The sequence below is a fragment of the Schistocerca gregaria genome, chromosome 2 (assembly GCF_023897955.1).
Source record: "Schistocerca gregaria isolate iqSchGreg1 chromosome 2, iqSchGreg1.2, whole genome shotgun sequence".
NCBI lineage: Eukaryota > Metazoa > Arthropoda > Insecta > Orthoptera > Acrididae > Schistocerca > Schistocerca gregaria.
In genome coordinates this window covers 427,141,716-427,162,367 of record NC_064921.1, presented here as the reverse complement: position 1 = coordinate 427,162,367, position 20,652 = coordinate 427,141,716, and the positions used below count along the sequence as shown (strand labels likewise).

Here is a 20,652-nt window from a genome sequence, read left to right as displayed (position 1 = left end):
GTGTGGCATACACCAACACCTTTAAATGGCCCCACAGGGAAAAGTGCAGTGGGTTCAAGTCATGTGAGTGGCGGTCAAGCATTTGGTACACATCCACAATGCAGTGTTTACATATCGGAGAACAAGAAAACTAAAATGGGCAGAGGTACCACTGTGCATGAAGTACATCTCTTGCAAGAGGTGCGCAAGATCTCCAGTATAAGATTCAAACTCCTGTGCAGGAATTGTCTGTACTTCCGCCCATTCAGATGATAAGGAAGTATGTAGGATCCTATCAAGTGGTCCTCGACGTTCCCATCCCATAAGTTGACGGCAAATCTTCATTGACAGGCCATTTCAACAGTTGCATGTGGATTGTGGTAACCACTGATGCTGATTATGGAAATTATGAATACCATCACGCATTAGTCTTGTCTCATTCATTAACAACACTACTGCTGGAAAAGCAGGCCTCTTGCCAAACTGTTGATAAACCATCGAGAAAGTAGGTTTTGCAGAGCAATCCTCTGCATGTGATACAGATACAGCTGATTCATGCAGATGTCACCAAGAGATGCAGCTGATGATCTAAGCGCTGAGTGCTAATGTGTGGATTCTATTCTGCAGCATTAACAATAGCTTCATCAGTTGCTGACATGGTGCATCGACATCAATCTCTCGTTCCAGGTAAAGGTATGAAACTACCATGTTGATAATCAAAATATCCACGGGTGTACTGCCGGTCTACAGCGTCCAATGGGCCCGTTGGACACTGTAGACCAGCAGTACAGCCGTGGATATTTTTATTATCAAATACCCCGGGAGAAACTCGGGAATCATACCATGTTGATGCTCATGTAAGTGGCAGTGACTTCTTGGAATGTAATCTTGTCTGGACACCATGCTCTGGATATCGTTTGTGGTATCCCGCTGATTTTATCCAGCATTGCCATTCGTCAACCCATACATGAAATGCATGGATGCATGCTTAGAATTTGAATACACCACTGTCTAAAACAATATGTGTAGGAGAATAAGCTCTCACAGTACAACTTTACAGCAGCACATAACGTGCACCTGGGGAAATCCACCTTACTACAGGGGCAGTGGTGTATGTGCTAACAGGCTTATACCTTGTTGTCCAGCAGAGATGTCTATAGGGCCTGCCACCAAGTATAGTAATTCCAGCCCAGCCACAGTCTGTAGAGACTGTTGTCACACCACAGAATCATCACACAGTACTGTGGGACCACTAGATCGAATTCGTAGTAAGCACTAGTAATGTGTGTGGTAGTCAGCATCCATGTCCAGTATCTCAGTATGTGTCCATGTCTGTAACGTACTTTGAGTCTTGTGCATGGGAATCAGGAGACTGTCAAGGAAACTTTTTGGGACCTGCATGATACGCGACTTAAGGTCCTGATAAATTTCTGTCCACAGTGGTGCCAGCAGAGGAAGAAATGTCCGATACAACTCTAGTGGGGGGCCGTCAAATCCGGGCAACTTTTTCATAGAGCCCTCCTGGATTGCATCGTGGACATCATCCTCCGTGACGTCGGCAAGCAGATCCATCGTTGCATCCCCAGGAACCAGGCGAAATGAGAGCTAGGAGACCACCATGATGGTAGCAGGGTGTGACATTGCACGGAGTACTATGTATCATAATGTGCATTAAGTATCTAAGTTCTATCCATCTTCAGTTGTATCTTAGTCAAAGTATTCTGATGGTGGTGCCATTCCACTATTGTGTGGTTCATAGATGGTCACTCCTGCACTAACTTTTTATGTATACACAGCCTGACCATAGGTCCTTCAAGGTGATGTCGAGAGAGGACGGTGATCTATGCCTTGGCGTGATTCACCATCACTTGATGCTCTGGCGAATACGGCATCATAGTACTGTATATTCCCATGGAATGGTGAAGTACAAGTCGTAGGTTGATTGCCACGCCGGAAGCTACCTTCCAGAAGTAAACAAAGCCTTGTGGTGGGCAGGCTTTGCACAGAGGACCAACTGTGAAGGGGCAAACTGATATGCATCGCAGCGTCAACAGCAGGCTGTCCATGTGGTCTTGTCGAGCTGCCAGCATACGAGTGAAATAAGATGGTTCATTTTCAGTTCCTAAGGTCACCGGTCGCGCCACACCCTTAGGCGTCAGAGATTGATGACACAGATAAAGGTGTCATGATCAGAGAATGCAACAGGCCAGAATTCAGCAGCCTGGACCCCACCGAAAATATCGTGGGAGATGCAAACACGATCGAGGCTACCGGAAGAACGGCTAGTGAAATACATAAACCCCAGACAATCACCGTGGGCATGCTCTCAAGAGTCCACAAGATCGAGGTGTTGGATAACTGCAGCTAGTGCTACGCACAGTGAGTGACATGACAGTTGGTCTTTGGGCGCCAGGGTGGTGGTGAAGTGGCCACCTCAGAGCAGAAAGTGGAACATTTGCAGCAGAGACCTGAACAAGATAGCACATAGATGTCGATGATCCTTGGAGCCATACCTCTAGCATCCAGGAGATAGGCAACTGCATCAACGACGATACCATCACGTAAGGTAATCGCTACCCCACTACCAATTGGGGAAGCGCGGGAGATGTTTTGCTGTACAGCCATGAGAACACCACGAAGTTCAACATGCACCTCCTGAAGGAACGCAACGTCAATGTCTGTATTAGGCAGCATTTCAGGCAGTAATACCAGTTTATAGTACGTTCAAGTGGTATTGACATTGACCATAGTTATGTGATGATTAAAAATATCTCATTGCCAGGAGGATGGGTTATATAAACATAGAAGAAGCATAGGGCTCCTTGATAGGCTCCTGTGGAAGTACATATAACTGTAACAAAGAGAGAGTGAACCCCTCAAATGGGGTTCCATCGCTCTGCCCACCTCCAGAACACCAATCCTCAGTATCAATGTCGTCCATCCAGGAGACAGACGACTCACTGGGCCATTTCAATGGAACACTACCAGAGGTGCGCCCACAGATAGCGTCAAACACAGTAAAAGGGGAAACACCATCAGAAGGAGGCAAGGAAATGTCTGTTTGTAGGTGGATGCCGACCAGAGACGGAGTGAGGGAGAGACATCACGTCCTCTCGTGCCAAGGCTTTGGAGGACAGTGCATAATCAGTATAAGGATAGTCATCCTGTGCACATATCGAACGGAGACAGTAACCACAAGTGGTGTGGAGCTGTCTCTTCCGGCGACTGTTTCTTCTTAACATGTTCTTCTGTGTCGGAAAGTGGGCGGCTGTCTTTCGACATGTGACCAGGTGGTAGAAAAGTGGGGTCAGTACAGCTCTATGATTAATATCTATGGGGTCGGGACGGATGTATGGCGCCTCTGACGGCCATCCTCCATTGGTACTGCCTCTGGCGGCAAAACGTTCATCGAGGCAACGAGAGTAGATGACGCTGGTGTCGACTGATTCAGAGGAGCCAAAGGGGGCAGCCCCACCATGTATGTTTAAGATAAAGCTAACACATTGGGTGTCGTTGGGAGAGTGATGTCTCCAATTAGCGTCTGAACCTGTCTACGTCAAAGACGTTCAGAACCAACATGACCTATCTTACCACAACTTGAACAACTGCGCACCTGGCCATCATAAGTGATGACAGCCCTGCAGCTGGCAATAACCAGGTAATAACGCACATATTTCCTAAGTTCAGTTTTTATCTGATGAACGCCATTGAACACATGGTAGATTCTTAACGTCTTCCATGTGTCAGTAACGTGACTGACAACGTCACCATAACGTTTACAGGCAGTCAACACAACGTCCCACGGCACCTCAAACGTAGATCTATCTACATTGCCCTTCAGTATTAAACACATTAAAGCTACTGTGCCATTAGGCACCATCAAAAGTAAAATGCCAGCAGCAAATACGTATTGCCAAATATATTAAACACTTTCTTGAACATCTTAAGTCGACGGGTACGTAACACTCTCCGAAGATCAATTATGAATTAAAGGCAACTGCCCTTACTGATAGCAGATTATACTATCAGGTAAGGTATATATTCCAACTCTGAACTATGTTAGCGTCCAGCGTAAAATCTTTGGAAGTTTATATATCAGATTTCAGGAAATAATGTTTAAAAAGCATAGTAATACAGAGAATGGTTCTTTGGTCGTGTCAAAACATCTTTATCAGCATTGTTTGGGAAGCATAACGGAGAGCATGAATACATTACATTTCGAATAAAAATGGTGGTCGTTGTCAAACATAGAAACTTTTTTTGCTTTTTTGCACGTCAAAAGTAGGATACATGAATATGTGAATCGTAGACAAAGATGTGTAAGGGGTACTTCTCGGTCCATTTTAGTGACGTCGTCGTTGAGAAGCAGCCACCAACACAATCCATTTAGTGATCGTTGATGGCTAATGTTTTCTGTTGGTTATTGTGTACAGATGTCACACAACATTGTAACGAAGGTGCGTTATTGTTTTTTTTATTTTGTTTATTTCCTAGGTTATCACATATAAACATCAAAGATTTTACCGTAAATGGTATAGCTATTGGATAGGATGTATACGTGACATGATATGTTTGGTTGTGAAGGTAACTGCATTTAGCTAGTAACTGAGCACCCTGAGAGTGTTTTGCGCCGACATGAAATGTTCAAGTACGTTTGACGGAGCTGCTGGCTTTCTAGTTTTGAAAGTGTCTAATGATTTAGTTACTTCAAGGTATGAAATACTACAGGGCAATGTAGATACCTTATATGGTTGTTAGTACGGTATGTGTAGTATTGATATGATATGTCTTTCCTTCTCTTATAGCTTCCTATGATCGGATAAATTAGTCCCGAAACACGTTATAGTAAATAAATCATGTAATCGACAACTGGTGTGTAATATTGTCAGTACTGATTCAGGATACAATTGTAAGATGGTTTCACGACAGACAAATGGTAATCTCGTGACTGGAATACAGAAAACGTTTGGATGGTTGTATTCTCAGTCGAGAAACTGTACGCCAATGTTATACAGCAAATGTGACCAAGAAACAAACGAGGGACAGTAACGTATCTTGAACTGAGACATTCTTAGATAAGTTTTAGATTTTCATTGTAGATGAACAAGTTTTTATTTAAGATAGTTGCTTTAACTCTCAGTGGCCATTATAAGGATTTTGCGACTTTTTTTTATAGGAATCATGCGGAACACTCAGGTTGCAAGTGAATATTGCTATTGGATATTGATAATGCTGCTAGTAATCAAAACTTACAGTGATACAGCATTTTCTTCATGATTCGTATTATCTTTCTGTGGTTTTTATTTATTTATTTATTTTATTTATTTATTTATTTATTTAACCTGGCAAGATTAGGGCCATCAGGCCCTCTCTTACATCTAACCAGGCATTCTACTTATTTTACAGTCATATGTTTCAGTAGGCATGTTAAACTACATCTAATACAAAAAGTGAGACAAACAATTAGAAAGGTACACCTCGAAAAATACATTATTGAAGAGAAAGATTTAAGATAGGAGTGCTGGCAGCAGGGAGTATGAGGGAGACTCATGGTGAAGGGAGGAGAAGAATAGAGAGACATGATGAAACATAATTAAGGAAAATATAAAGGAAAAGGAGACTGCATGGCTAATAGAGATAGATGAAGAGGAAGGCATCTCAGCAGCAAGATACGAGACGCTAGCTTTGCTATTTGACAGATGAGAGGATTGGCCTTGCACATTACTTTTGTGGAGAATTTTATGCGGATGATAGTAGGAAATGCTTCAACTTCTTCTTAAAAGCAACAGGAGATTGAATTTTCCTCAAGGTAAGGGGCAGTTTGTTCCAGAGGCGGACAGCGGCAACTGAGAAGGAGTTTGCAAAAGTTTTTGTTTTGTGAGTGGGCACAGTTAGGATACTAGATAAGAGTGACCTCGTGTTTCGATTATGATGGCATGACAGGTTTTTAATCTCTGAAGCTAGGTACTGGGGTGCTTGCGCGATGAGGAGTCGGTGAAGTAGACATAGAGTGCGGTAGTCACGCAGTTTGTCCGGCCGCAGCCACCCTAGCTCGGAGTATGAAGCACTAACATGATCATATCGGCGAATGTTGCAGGTGTAACGCACACAGGCATTCATGGTTAGCTCTAGCCGTCTTTTGTTTTCACTACTCATGCCTTGTTGAATCACATCACAATAGTGGAGGTTCGGTAGAACGAGTGCTTGCACGAGCTGGCGTTTCAAGTCCTGTGGGAATATGTTCCGAAACTTTTTGAGAGCATAGAGACAAGCAGACGTCTTTCGGCACACTGCGACTGTATTCTCCGCCCAGTTGAGATGCTCGTCCAAAGTTACACCCAAGTTCTTCACTGTTTTCTGATATGGTATTGGAGTACCTTCGAGCAGAATAGGAGGTAGCCGTTGGCGGAAATCTGAACTTATTAATTTCTGATGGGCTATTAAGATTACTTGCGTCTTTTTTGCATTTAATTTAAGCCCCAGATTTTTCGCCCATGTCACTACCGAAGACAGATCATCATTCATCAGAGCGATTGCAGTGTTTACGTCTTCAGGTCTGACGCTTAGGTAGAGCTGGAGGTCGTCGGCATAGAAATGATGTTTACAGGAGGACAAAACCGACGAAATATCGTTGACATATAAAGAAAACAAAAGTGGTCCTAAGACTGATCCTTGTGGCACTCCCGAAGAAACATGTTTCCAGGAAGATTTTTCATTTGCGCAGACAACACATTGCTGTCTTTCTTTTAAGTAGCTTTCAAACCATCTCATTGCACTATCAGAGAAATTAAGCTGTTGCATTTTTCTGAGTAATATGTCAAATTTAACAGTGTCAAAAGCTTTGCTGAAGTCCAGTAGCGTCAATATTGTTGCCTTTCGATTGTCGATGGCATATTTCAGGTCATCAGTTACTTTAATTAGAGCAGTGTTTGTGCTGTGATGTTTACGGAAACCGGATTGAAATTTGTCATATAGACTGAATTCATGCAAGTGTTCAGTGATTTGGTCATGAACAATATATTCAAGTGCTTTGGAAACAGCAGGCAGTATGCTAATTGGTCGGTAATCACTAGGCAGTTGCGGGTTTTCGACCTTAGGGATGGGTCGAATTATGCTTCTTTTCCATGCAGTGGGGTATATTCCGTTCACGAGGGAAAAATTAAATATGTCAGTTAAGACAGGTACTAAGATATCGGCAACATTCTTAATCATGGCTATACCGATACTGTCGTTGCCTATTGCATCAGAAGAGATTCTCATTATTGCTTTTCTTGCCGTATTTGTTGTTACATGTTTTAGATGGAAGGTATCGTTGTTAGTTATCCTGTTTGGAGATTCTTGTGGACGGTAATTATCAGCCGTGCTGGTATTCAGAGGTGCAGAGAAGAATTCATTTAATTCGTTAGCTGACACATGAAAAGTAGTTTCCGATTTTGCCTTTCCGACCCCCAAGCTACGGAGATTCTTCCATAGAGTCGTGGGTGTCAGATCGCTGCATACAAGGGAGCGAGCGTGCCTGATTTTGGCATTGCGAATGCATTGTTTCACTCTGTTCCGTAGCTTTCTATATTCTTCAAAACGTTCGGGTTTCGGATCTGCCTTGAAACGCCTGTGGGCAGCATCCCTATTAGTCATCATTTGACGTAATTCACCTGTCAGCCATGGAGCAGGAGATTTTCTTACACGGACTGTGAGCACAGGTGCATGTTTGTCATAGAGGGCAGTGAGTTTATCACCAAGTTCATTAATTTTGCCGTCGATTGTAGGTTCTCTGATTATTTGATGCCATGAGATTTCTGAGCAATCGGCTGTTAGAGCGTCAAGGTCAATACGTTTCATGTTCCTACAAGTTATGTAACGCGATTTGATCCTTGGGGGCTGCACAGAGTAGGCCAGGAATATTACATCATGTGCTGAGAGGCCAGGGGCCGATGATTGACCAACATCTCTTACTTTGTCAGTCTGTTTCGTTGCGATCACGTCTATAAGAGTATGACTGTGCGCCGTATGGTGTGTAGGTTGCAGTGGAAGAATGTTCATGCTATTGCAACTAAACAATCTTCTTAGGTTTATTGCGGAGGGAGTGTCTCTTAGCAGGTCTATGTTCAAGTCACCCATTATGATGACATGTTCGTATTGACACTGAAGTGAATGTAATTCCGACTGGAAGGAACTCATTGAGCTTATTTTTGGCGGCTTGTACACGACGCCAGTCAAGAATTTCCGACTTTGTATATTTATTTCAATGAACATGAATTCAGCCTCTTTTTCTTCAGCAGGATTTGACGTACATAAGACTTTCGCTTTGAGATCTGTTCGTATATATGCGCCGACCCCGCCACCTCGCTTTTTTGATCTGTCTGCCCTAAGAAATGTGTACCCTGGGAGATGAATAGATGCAGAGGATATGTGTGGTTTCAACCACGTTTCGGATAAGAGGATTACGTGGTAGTTTAGTTGGTGGAAGAGGAGGCTAAGTTCTTCGTAATGTGCAGGTAAAGACTGAATGTTGCAGTGAGCTGCTAAAACCTCGGACGCGTTCCGCTGAGCAGCCTGGAGTAGGGTGGCAGACTGGTTTGTCCCTTTGTTAGGCACTACCTGCCGCGAGGGGCACTGACCGGTGTTTCCGCCAAGTGACATATTACAGGGGTGTCCGAGATTTTGCGCGCCCTGTTTGTGACTCCGCGAGAGCCGAAAGAAAAGCGACTGCAAGAGATTTCCTGAGGTTGCGGGAGTATAGAAAATGGATTAGTGGTATTCGGTGCAGGGAGAATATGACCAAAATGGTGACAGCTGTGTGTCACTGAGTATCCTATGTCGTAAGAGGAAAAATGTAATTAGAGTATTTGAAACAGCTTAGGGTGGAAATAAGGGAAAGAGGAGTGATTTAAGAGGCCGATGCTGCCAGCAGAGAGAAGTAAGCTTAATATTTAATAGAGTATCGTAGGAAGCTAGAATTAAATTGAAACTTGCTAAAGTGATACTGATAGTGATTTTTGTTATGAACAATTTTAACCGAAGAGATGGTTGACTAATGAACTAAAGGGGAGACTAATAATTGCAATAGAACTATTACAGAATGGAAGAGAATAAACTGAGAAAATGAAAAAAATATTAGCAGTAACTAAAACTAAGCAATGGCTACAGCTAAAGACACAAAAAAATAGTAAAAAGTTAATACAGTTACAAAAACAATTAGTTGAAGGTACAAATAATTAAAAAGTTAATACAGTTACAAGAACAATTAGTTGAAGGTACAAATAATTAAAAAGTTAATACAATTGCAAGACTATATCTGAGTATAGGATTGTTAAGATTTGCAAATGGTGTTAAGTTTGACTTTTGGCTCGAGTAGGTTCACTTAATACTATTTAGTTCTGTCATGTTTGTGACTGTCTTCTTTCCAGCTGCAGTCTTAATGATTACTCTGCCATCCAGAGTCCACACATTCTGAAGACCGAAATGGGATATGGCACTGTTTAAAATCTTTAGCCGCTCGTGTGTCAGATCTTCCCTTATTGTAATCCCTGTCCTTGCTAACTTCTTCTTCTGGGTAAAGATCTCAGCCCTTTTTCGGTACGACACAAATTTAATTATTATTGGACGAGGTTTGGTAGCACCTGGTAGTTTTCGTCCCACCCGGTGGCTCCTGTCAATGTCTGCCTTGGTCACTTCGACGCCTAATTTTTCACACGCAACCTGTATAAGCAGGTTGTCCGTGTCTTCTTCTTTAGTTTCTGCTACTCCAAACAGTCGTAGACTATTTCGCCTTTGGTACTGTTCTAGCTCGTCTCTGGCGGCAGATAGTTTCACTTCCAACTCTCGTGCCTTTTTCTCGTATTCAGACACAGACTTTTTTAGTGCTGTAATTTCGGCAGTATTGGCCTCAACAGTTTCACGCATTTTGGCCAATACTGCTGCCGTTACAGTATCTGATATGGTGCCTGCTATCAGATCGAGATTGTTTTTATCGCGAAGCGCAGCGTTTACCTCAGAGCGAACCAGCTCCGCTATACCGGGAGCCGCGGCCGCACCTTCCGCCAGGAGCAGGCCCGCCGTACCTGCTGCTTCCCCGCTGCTGGACGCGCTGCTGTTGATTCTTCTGTTTACCATTTTCTCGCAGATATTGGCGGAGCACAGAAAAAAAAAATAGCACTACTACACAGAGCACTGTTGTTTACACGATTTGCACTTGTACTAGACAACACCACCTGCGAGAACACCTTCGAATTCGACTAAATTTCGCGAGCCGAACTTAACACGTGTTACACTGCAGCCGCCATGAGCATGGATTTTACCACATGGATAGTAAAAATTGCAGGTCGAGTATGAGCGGATGCTTTAGCACACTCTGTATGTCGTGATCCTCTGCAAGATGACTCACAAACTGGCTAGGCAAAAACAACAGAATTTATCTCACTTTGTCAGTTCAATATATGAGCGTTGTCACGGTCTCTCTGTAATCTTGTTGTTCTACTAAAATAGCTGACAAATGAGCGATATTCATTAGAAAGCAAACCAAGAGTCGTGCAGTGTTGTTGGCCAGGAGACTCTGAGGTTTAAGTTCAGTAATTGTGTCGGTAAGGGTTTTCTTGCTCCATGTACAATGTCCCTTTCTCTTACGGCGTGTTAAGAGTTGTGGTGTAATTGTATGTGTGGGTGAGTGTAACATAGGTATATGAAGTATGGTCTCATGTTTATGTTGTGATGGTGAGAAAAAGGAGAAGAGAAACCCGATGCTGGCACAAACTCGAACAGCATCAAGGAGACGACCGAGCTGAACGTCCTCAGTGAGCGGGAGGAGTACGATCAACATTGTCGCTCGCCCTCGCTGCACGAAACACTGCGGAGGGGTTTCTAATTTAATCCACGACACTAGCGCATAGTCTGGCGACCAGCAGCGTATGGCATCTCTCTTGAAAGCCTTCTTTGTCGGCCAGAATCGCACGACAAATAATTTCCTCCGACAGCAGGACTCGAACAAGCCGTCTCCAAGTGGAGCGCCACCGCACGGGCGTACATCAACTACCTGTACAACGTAGGCAGGTCTTCCTTAGAAACAGTAACTTAATTTGAAAATTTGATTTGCACATATTTCCTAAATACAAAATAAAATACAGTTTGTTGGACAGCTGTCGGAAGTAAGATACAAGATCATTCAAAAAGAACATACGTACTTCAAAAACATGTATTTATCAATGTGTAAGATTTATTAGTATGTAACTTGGGACACATACTTACGAATCTCTTTAAGTTTAGATTATAGATGTGCAATATGTCCTCCATCAGAGACACGAACAACACCACGTCGATACTCGAATTCCGCCCATAATGCGGTAAGCATGTCCATTGTTAATGATGTTATGGCAGTACGCACCCGGTTCTGCAACTCTTCATAACCAGCCGAGTTTTCAAAACACGCGAATTTGTAGTTGTAGACAGGTGTAGCTCCCGACTGGCAAGACAAGTGTGCTTTATAGGATTACACTGAGAAGCGGTTGCAACTCATGCAACATTTTCGACGGAAACACTAAGGCGGTCAGGACTCTTTCTTTTATAGAATACGATTGGATGGTTGTATTCTCAGTAAAGAAACTGTATGCCAATGTTATATATCAACTGTGACCAAGAAACAAGCGAGGGCAATAACGTATCTTGAATTGAGACATTCTTTGGTAAGTTTTAGATTTTCATTGTAGATGAACAAGATTTTATTTAAGATAGCTCCTTTGACTCTCAGTGGACATTTTGAGGGTTTTTGACTTTTTTTAGGTCTAAGAACTGTCGATACCATCTGCGAGTGTTCCATGTATTCGGATGATGAGCTTGCTACCACAGGCTGAAATATCTTTGCACCATAACCACGGAATTACACTTGACAAATTCGAGGACACAAAATGATTTCTTGTGGGGAGCAGCCTTTTCACAACATATGAGTCTGATATGAAACTTCTTGGCAGATTAAAACTGTATGTCAGACCGAGAATCGAACTCGGGACATTTGCCTTTCGCTGGCATGTGCTCTACCATCTGAGCTACGCATGCTACACTCGTGCGCAGTCCTCACAGCTTTCAGAAGTTTCATATCAGCGCAAATTCCGCTGCAGAGTGAAAATCTCATTCTGGAAACATCCCGCAGGCTGTGGCTAAGCCATCTCGGCAATATCCTTTCTTCCAGGAGCGCTAGTTCTGCAAGGTTCGCAGGAGAGCTTCTGCAAAGTTCGGAAGGTAGGAGACGAGATACTGGCATAAGTAAATCTGTGAAATCGTGAGAAATCGTGCCTAGATAGCTCACATGGTAAAGAACTTGTCCGCGAAAAGCAAAGGTCCAGAGTTCAAGTCCCGGTCCGGCACATAGTTTTGATGTGCCAGGAAGTTTCAAATTAGCGCACACTCCGCTGCAGAGGGAAAATCTCATTCTACGGGTTTGTGGCTCAAATAACTGAGCCGTGGCGCAGTGATCGATAGTTTTGACAATACAGAACTTTTTAATGCGTATATTTTTTTTGGAAGAGCGTGAACATTTTTTTTATGATACTGAATAATTGCAATAGACGGTACATAGATGACGTCTAAGAATATGAGCTATCTACCAGACTACCTGTTAATAATTTTGAATAATTAAATATTTGTTTCATCAACCAGCAAATGGTACACTATTTGATCAAAAGTGTGTGGATACCCACATGTAATGCAGAATTGGCCACTCGATGACGTCACGAGACGCCAGACCGCTAGTATAAAAGGTGGCGTGGAGTATTGTGTTGTCGGTAGAGAGGCAGTGACAGCAATTGGTCAGGAGAACACCGTGACTTCCAACTGTGCTAGTCGCTGGATGTCACCTGAGTAAAAAATGCAACTGGGACATTTCAACTGTTGCAAAGTTGCCCACGTCGACTGTTGGTGATGTGGCTCTGAAGACGTAACTTGAAGGAACAGCCTCAGCTTAACCAAGACCAGGCAGGCCTCGTGCACTGACGCACACGGACCGTCGATGATTGCGGAGGGTGGTTGTAAAAAATCACATGAAATCACGGGAAGGAATCACTCTTGAGTTCCAGAGTGCTACCAGCAGCTCAGCTAGCAGAATGACTGTGCATAGGGAATTAAAAACAATAAACTAAAACGGTCGAGAAACTTCTTACAGGCCACACAGTTTAGATCAGCGCTTGAGGCGGTGTAAACAGCGACGCAATTGGACAGTGGATGACTGTTAACGAGCGGTTTGGAGTGGCGAGCCACGCTGTACTCCGTACGCTGTGGCTATCCGATAGCAGAGTTGTTTGGGTTTCGCGAATGCGTGGAGAAAGTTGCTTGTCGTCATATGCTGTGCCAACAATGAAATATGGAGGAAGTAGTGGTACGGTGTGAGAGCAACTTTCGTGGTTGGTGTGTGGTTACTTAAGAAACCGCTAATTGCGGAAGGTTGTGAAAACCTATCAATTGTTTACAGTGAAGGAACACTTCAGAGACGATGATTGTATCAGAATGACAAGGTACTCTGTCATAAAGCAGCATCTGTGATGTGAAACGGTACAAACCCCCGTTACTAGACGAATATTTCTAGAGTGCAAGGATTGTTTTGTGGAGAGCGAGCGCGCTACATGGCGCGCGATTCGCGGAAGGCTGTGGCGCGCCCGCGCGAGATCTGCAACGGTCGGTGGGATGGTCTCCGGCAATGTGGCCCTAGCTTGGGGCATTGTTTGGTTTTTCGCGCATTACGCGAAAACTATGTAACTTACGGCGAAGAGCGATGCGACAGTGGATTTTAGTCAGCAATATGCACCTTCTGAAAGATCGATCTTTATTTCAAGTCACGAGACGCAAAAGCTACAGTAACCTCAAAATCGGTTAATATCATAAATACTGAAAGATTAATAAGAATAGTAAATAACAACTTACAGGGATGAGCGAGCACTCTTTAAAAACGTCTCGTCATAGAGAATTGAGTGCCGTAGTCATATGTTAAGATTCATAAATAACTAAGTCCATAAAGAGCAATAAACAAACTTTGAGTGAAAATTGTTTATAAAATTCAACAGAAAATTAATGACGTAAAGAACGGCCCTACATAATATTTTGGGTGGGATCACACGTATTTTAAACTAGTTGAGTTATACTATACACTTAACTTGCAATAGTTTTCATTGTTTGCAAATTATTATTAACATTTATCGCTAATAATTAATTAATTATTATAGATATGAAGATTTTGAGCAGTGATATGTGTAGATCGCTATAGATTACATCTAAAAATGGTGCTATATGCAGTTATATGTTAAAAACTTTGCAGCAGGGATGTCAACAAACAAATTTGCGCTAAGTGGCGAAATTTTGCAAAAATTAAAACTTGATTTACGGGCGATGGAATAATCCTAGAAATTAATGTAACATAGTAAATAAGATTTACTTTTTAGCGCCGTTCCGATGGTGAACTTAATTCTGTCGGGGGATCTATGTATCAAAATTTGTTACCTTAATTGGTGAGACTGGTACTTAAATAACCAGGGGTTTGGACATCCGAGCCTATATAAACGAGCGGCCATCTTGGCCAGGGGTGAGTTATTGATCAGTCGTTTCGGAGTGTGGATGGCGAGCAAGCCCCACTTGAGAGTGGCCCATGTGGTCGTTCAAGTAAGAATTTTTCGCGCCGATTTATTTCGACAAGGAGTATTGTTTAATAGTGCAAGTGTGCAAGCATATATTTTGTGAACTGGAAGTGCTACGATTATTTGTGTGAGTGCGATTTACGAGGTATACAGCGTCGTAAGTGAACATGTGGCGAACTGTGATTTCGCGCCAAAACTGTTAGAAGAAAGAGGACAGTGGGACATGTGGTTCTGTTCGAATTATTTGAACCATTTTCGTTTATAGCAGCCTACATTATTAAAGTAAAACTGTGAACCGTCTCACCAGTGCTAATTTCATTGTGTGAAGGAAAAGGACAACGCCAATTAATAGTGATTGAACTCTGTCGTGAAAAACTGATTTTGCTATAATAATCGCCTAATATTTGTTCCCTAGCATAAACTGTACTCGTGTCTGAGTGAATAATTAATTCAAAAACTATAACAAATGCACAGTTGTGGTAGTGTACTAATGCACCAAGTGTGGAAATCATCCCCTGAGACTTACGCGAGAGCAAAAATTTGCAATAACATTTTTAACCAGCATTTGTATGTGCAAATTCGTGTGAACGTTCACAACCGCACTTCTTCTTCTTTATTTTTACCGCTCCGTCGCAGAGGGGATGGGTGGTCGACAAAATCTTTCCTGTGATTACCTCCCCTGGTTTCACTTCTTGAAGTACAATGTTCTACTATTATTAGGAAACGTTCAGACATCTAACTCAAAGTGTCCACAGCACAGTTCTAGCCGTCATAAATGTGAAGAGTGGACACCCCCTATATCCACTAAAACGTATCCCAGTAATTTTCATCAGATAGTGTATACCCTCATTGGATAAATCATAATAGTGTAGTGTGAATACTCACCTGGAAGTCGACAAACCGTAAGTCGACAGGCTTTCCATCTCGGTACTTAACCATTATATTCTTATTCCATACATCTGCATGTACCAGAACTTTGAAATCGCTCTGAGCACAACTTCGAGTGACTGCATGCACGATTTTATCCACCCATTCCTCGGAGTCTGTCTTGTATTTTTCCGAATACTTGCGACAGTCAGGGAAGTTGCCGAGCGCGACCCCGACGCTGCGGAACTGCTTCCTGTGGTACGGCAGCAGCAGGCTGGCGACAGGCGGCTGCCAGGCGGGGTCTCGCCGCAGCAGGGGGTCGGCGCCGGAGTCTGGGCTGTCCAGGTCCAGCGTGCAGGAGGCGGCGTGCCACTGCGCCAGCCGGTCCAGCACCAGGCGGCAGTGCTCCAGGTCCAGGAAGCCGGCTGGCGGGGGGCCGTAGCCCGCGGCCGACAGGTCCTCCATCACCAGCACGTCGGCGGGCGAGCTGGCAGCCAGCAGGCAGCGCGGACCCGCGGCCTTAGCCTGCAGGCGGCGCAGCGCCTCGTGCACGGCAGGCACCAGGCTGGTCAGCATCAGCGTCTCCCTGGGGAACAGCTGCTGGACCCTGCTCACCTCCGACGCGATCCCCGTCTCATAGCAGCACTTCACTACCAAATGCCATGGGTGAACTTCCGCCTCTGCTGCTACTTCCACTTTCGCGGTGACTCTGTACAGCCTGCTCGTATAGCCTCTCTGCGTCTTGTTGGCGTTTTCCACACTCATGGAAGTCACCCTCAGCGATTTACCACTGTACTCTGGCTTCAGAGCGACTGCGATGAATCCTGCGTTCAGCCACTCTGGAGGCTGACAATCAAAGTCTCTTCCCATACTGAGCTTTCTTCAATACCTGCCTGATTCCAACCAAAATAATCAGTGAATCTGGTTGCAGAGTGTGTGCTTAAAAAAATATATATATCATTGTGAGCTGTACAATTTTCAGTTCACATTTTTTTTTGTCTTTATCAAGCACATATCACCACAGCATATCAACTGAATGAGCTGATGTTCATACACTATTGGACATTAAAATTTGCTACACCACGAAGATGACGTGCTACAGACTCTAAATTTAACCGACAGGAAGACGTCGCTGTGATACGCAAATCATTAGCTTTTCAGAGCATTCACACAAGGTTGGTGCCGGTGTGCGACACCTACAACGTGCTGACACGAGGAAAGTTTCCAACCCATTTCTCATACACAAACAGCAGTTGACCGGCGTTGCCTGGTGAAACGTTGTTGTGATTCTTCACGTAAGGAGGAGAATTGCGTACCTTCACGTTTCCGACTTTGATAAATGTCGGATTGTAGCCTATCGCGATTGCGGTTTAACGTATCGCGACGTTGGTTGGTGGAGATCCAATGACTGTTAGCAGAATATGGAATCGGTGGGTTCAGAAGGGTAAGACGGAACGCTGTGCTGGATCCTAACGGCCTCGTATCACTAGCAATCGAGGTGACAGTCATCTTATCCGCGAGGCTGTAACGGATCGTGCAGCCACGTCTCGATCCCTGAGTCAACAGATGGGGACGTTTGCAAGACAACAACTATCTGCACGAACAGTTCGACGACGTTTGCAGCAGCATGGACTATGAGCTCGGAGACCATGGCTGCGGTTACCCTTGACGCTGCATCACAAACAGGAGCGCCTGCGATGGCGTACTCAACGACGAACCTGGGTGCACGAATAGCAAAACGTCATTTTTTCGTATGAAGCCAGGTTTATTTTACAGCATCATGGTAGTCGCATCCGTGTTTGGTGACATCACGGTGAACGCACATTGCAAGCGTGTATTCGTCATCGCCATACTGGCGTATCACCCGGCGTTATGGTATCGGGTGCCATTGGCTACACGTCTCGCTCAGCTCTTGTTCGCATTGACGGCACTTTGAACAGAGGACGTTACATTTCAGATGTGTTACGACCTGTGGCTCTACCATTCATTCGATCCCTGCGAAACCCTACATTTCAGCAGGATAACGCACGACCACATGTTGCTGATCCTGTATGGGCCTTTCTCGATAGTGTTCGACTGCTGCCCTTCCCAGCTCATTCTCCAGATCTATCACCAATTGAAAACGTCTGGTCAATGGTGGCCGAGCAATACACAAGTTACTACTCTTGATGAACTGTGGTATCGTGTCGAAACTGCGCAGGCAGCTGTACCTGTACACACCATCCAAGCTCTGTTTCACTCAATGGCCAGGCCTATCAAGGCCGTTATTACGGCCAGAGGTGGTTGTTCTGGGTACTGATTTCTCAGGATCTATGCACCCAAATTGCGTGAAAATGTAATCACATGTCAGTTCTAGTATAATATATTTGTCCAATGAATATCCGTTTATCATCTGTATTTCTGCTTGGTCTAGCAATTTTAATGGCTAGTAGTGTAGCCGATATGTAAAGAAATGAGTTGTCAGTGATATTATGTCAAATACAAATGTACGTTATATTCTACATCGTTCTCTCAGATGTATGAGAAAAATTCCGTTCCTATTTGACACATCATACTAATATCTGTAGGTGGTTCGACATGTTACCTGTTAGCTGACTGTTGCCTGTTAGTGACTAAATATGTCAAAATTGGCCATCGGCAAACAAACTGAAAATTGTACTGCGAATAATGCACAATGTATTCTTTTGAAAAATATGTCACAGCTGTGGTACCATATGCAAACAAAATATCATGCTTATGCGAACAAAGGTACTCAGATGACCACTCTAAATCTGTGATGAGTCTCCCCATGGGCGTGAAGGCGGAAAGATGCGTTTCCCTAGACAATGACATACCATGAGAGATACTGCAGAAGCCAGGGAGACAAGATAGGCATGTAGTATGCACTGCTGGCCTGCACGTTAGAGGCACAACGGAGCTTCCATTCGAACAGACGCAATAATATTTACAACAAGACACAGAGTTTTACAAATGCTGACAAATATAAACTTTAGTCATAAATATGTGAGCTGCTTTAACAAAGTATCTTTCACAACAAGTGCGTGTCTGGCCTTTAATGTTAATAAAATCCATGTCACAAGAGCAATGAACGTTGGTACAAATAATTCACTTGGCCATTGGGGTTGTGCTGTGAATCTGCAGTTTGTGGCATGTTGTTCATCCTGCCTTTGCAACCGACTGTGTCAGCGTTACTCTGGTCCAAGTCTATAGTCAGAGGGTGTGGTCAGTGGGATTCAAGCTGCAGTTAGTTCCGGTCCAAGACAAGATGTGATATCATGAGACGATCAATTTCTCCTGGAGGCCAGCTCTGTGGCTGCAGTGCAGAAGCCAGGAAGTCACTGGTGCATCACTGATGGTCAGTGCAGGGCGTGGCAGAGTGTGGAGCGATAGTCAAGGCTGTTGGTGACAGTGGGTGGCGTTTGGAGCGGTCAGGCAGTGTAGTGGGGGACATGGTGGTGACTTCTCGAACATCAGCCGGAAGCTGCAGTGCTAGTAGCTGATGAGTATGGGGATGGCAACGAGGCTGACATGGGTCACTGGCATGATACATTTTTGATGGATGTGGCAGGCCAAACACGTCGTAGTGGGCTGCAGTCAGAGTTGTGAGAAAAGAGTGAAGATGATGGAAATCAGTTTGAATTCGTGCAACATCTTCTTCAGGAGCACGAGGGCGTCCAGGACTCCTTCTATTACATACACATCCTGTATCTAGAAGCTGTCGATACCATATGTGAATGTTCCACCCATTCGGAGGATCAATTTGGTACCTTAGCCTGAAACGTCTTTGCACTGTAATCACGGAATTGCACTCCGCAAACTAGAGAGCACAAAATGATTTCTGCTGCGGAGCAGGCATTTTAAACATATGACGGTTACCAAGCAAAACGAAGACAACTGACTTCTAGCGGTTATTAATGTAAATTAGACTATGTATTCCTTTCTCCAATAGCCAGGCCGAGGCGCAGCGATCGATAGTTTGGACAAAATAATACTTTGTAATATGTATATTGTTTTCTAAACACACTATATTTTATCATCCAGTCATCGTTTATCTTCCTAAGCTACACTTGTCTAGAAAATAGGCCGATCAGAGTGCTTCTAAACCAAGGCACACATCTTGCTTTCCCATCAGAGGCCAGTATTTTATAGGTCATTAAAACGCGCAATCAGCATGTACCTTAGTGTCGGACATCTTGTTCTCTCTACCACACTTGGTGACAGCTAAAATTTGATCTTTGCACCCCTATTTGGTTGAAGGTACAAAGGATACTGAAATTACATATCATGAGATTATTTCCACGTCCAGATTGTCTGTATTATCATTCTATGAAAGTAGACAAGTGGGTATTTATTGGCACTATAGACTGAAGTTGCAGATGTGGTACACGAGACGACTAGTATAGATAGATCTTTGCACCAAAGAAAAACAGTATTTTAAAGAAACCAAAAACTGTCTGTATTATGTGTTAAAATATTCTTCTATAACGTTACAAAACACACATGGCTTATGGTGTAAATCATAGTTGACCAATCTGATTAAGTGCCACATTGTTATTTCAACGTTTAAATTGTCTGTACTGTCTATCACAAATATGCAACTATTTTTTGTTGACATAAACATGATGACTGTGGCTCGATCTTTGTTCACACTTAGTGTAAGGCAGAATGAAGCCTAAAATTAAATATAACGATGTTATTCCCGAGTCTAAATTGTCCCTAGTGTTTCCCCACAACTAATCATAGTTTGGCTATAACTGGTACAACAGTGCCAGAGTCCAGCGGTCAGGGCATAGCAGACGTGGGGAGTGAGTCCTCCCTACTCAGTACTGGAATCTAAACGAGGATGGACACAGCTGTTGTATACACCCCGTGTGATACTCGTAACGCGAATACAGTGATCAAGGTGCAACACATGCTACGACTAGAGCGTGGCTCCATGTTAAGGGAAACCACAACAATCAGGCACTATACTTGTGTACACCCTGTAGAACACTTCTTCTTGCCAAGAGTGTCTAGAATTTTAATATCGTCCTTTATTTCCTGCATATTAATAGTGGTAAGACATTACACATACTTTTGGGTACAAGATGGCAGCTCGTCCCCACGTCCTAACGGGATTTACGTACAGAACTTTAAATTTAGTCCGTTAGCAAATACATGGTAGTTAAATGTAATTATTTATCATCTTTAAACTCTG

The 20,652-nt window shown here is 43.6% G+C and overlaps 1 protein-coding gene across 1 annotated transcript in view; it reads right to left on the bottom strand.

Annotated features, from left to right (window-relative positions):
• The window catches only part of LOC126335815 (uncharacterized), a 30,675-nt gene extending 14,350 nt beyond the window's left edge, over positions 1-16,325 (bottom strand). The window contains exon 1 of the mRNA XM_049999280.1: positions 15,474-16,325. Coding sequence (XP_049855237.1) covers positions 15,474-16,325 — 852 coding nt within the window. The remainder of the gene's footprint in view (positions 1-15,473) is intronic.
• Positions 16,326-20,652: the final 4,327 nt, after the last annotated feature.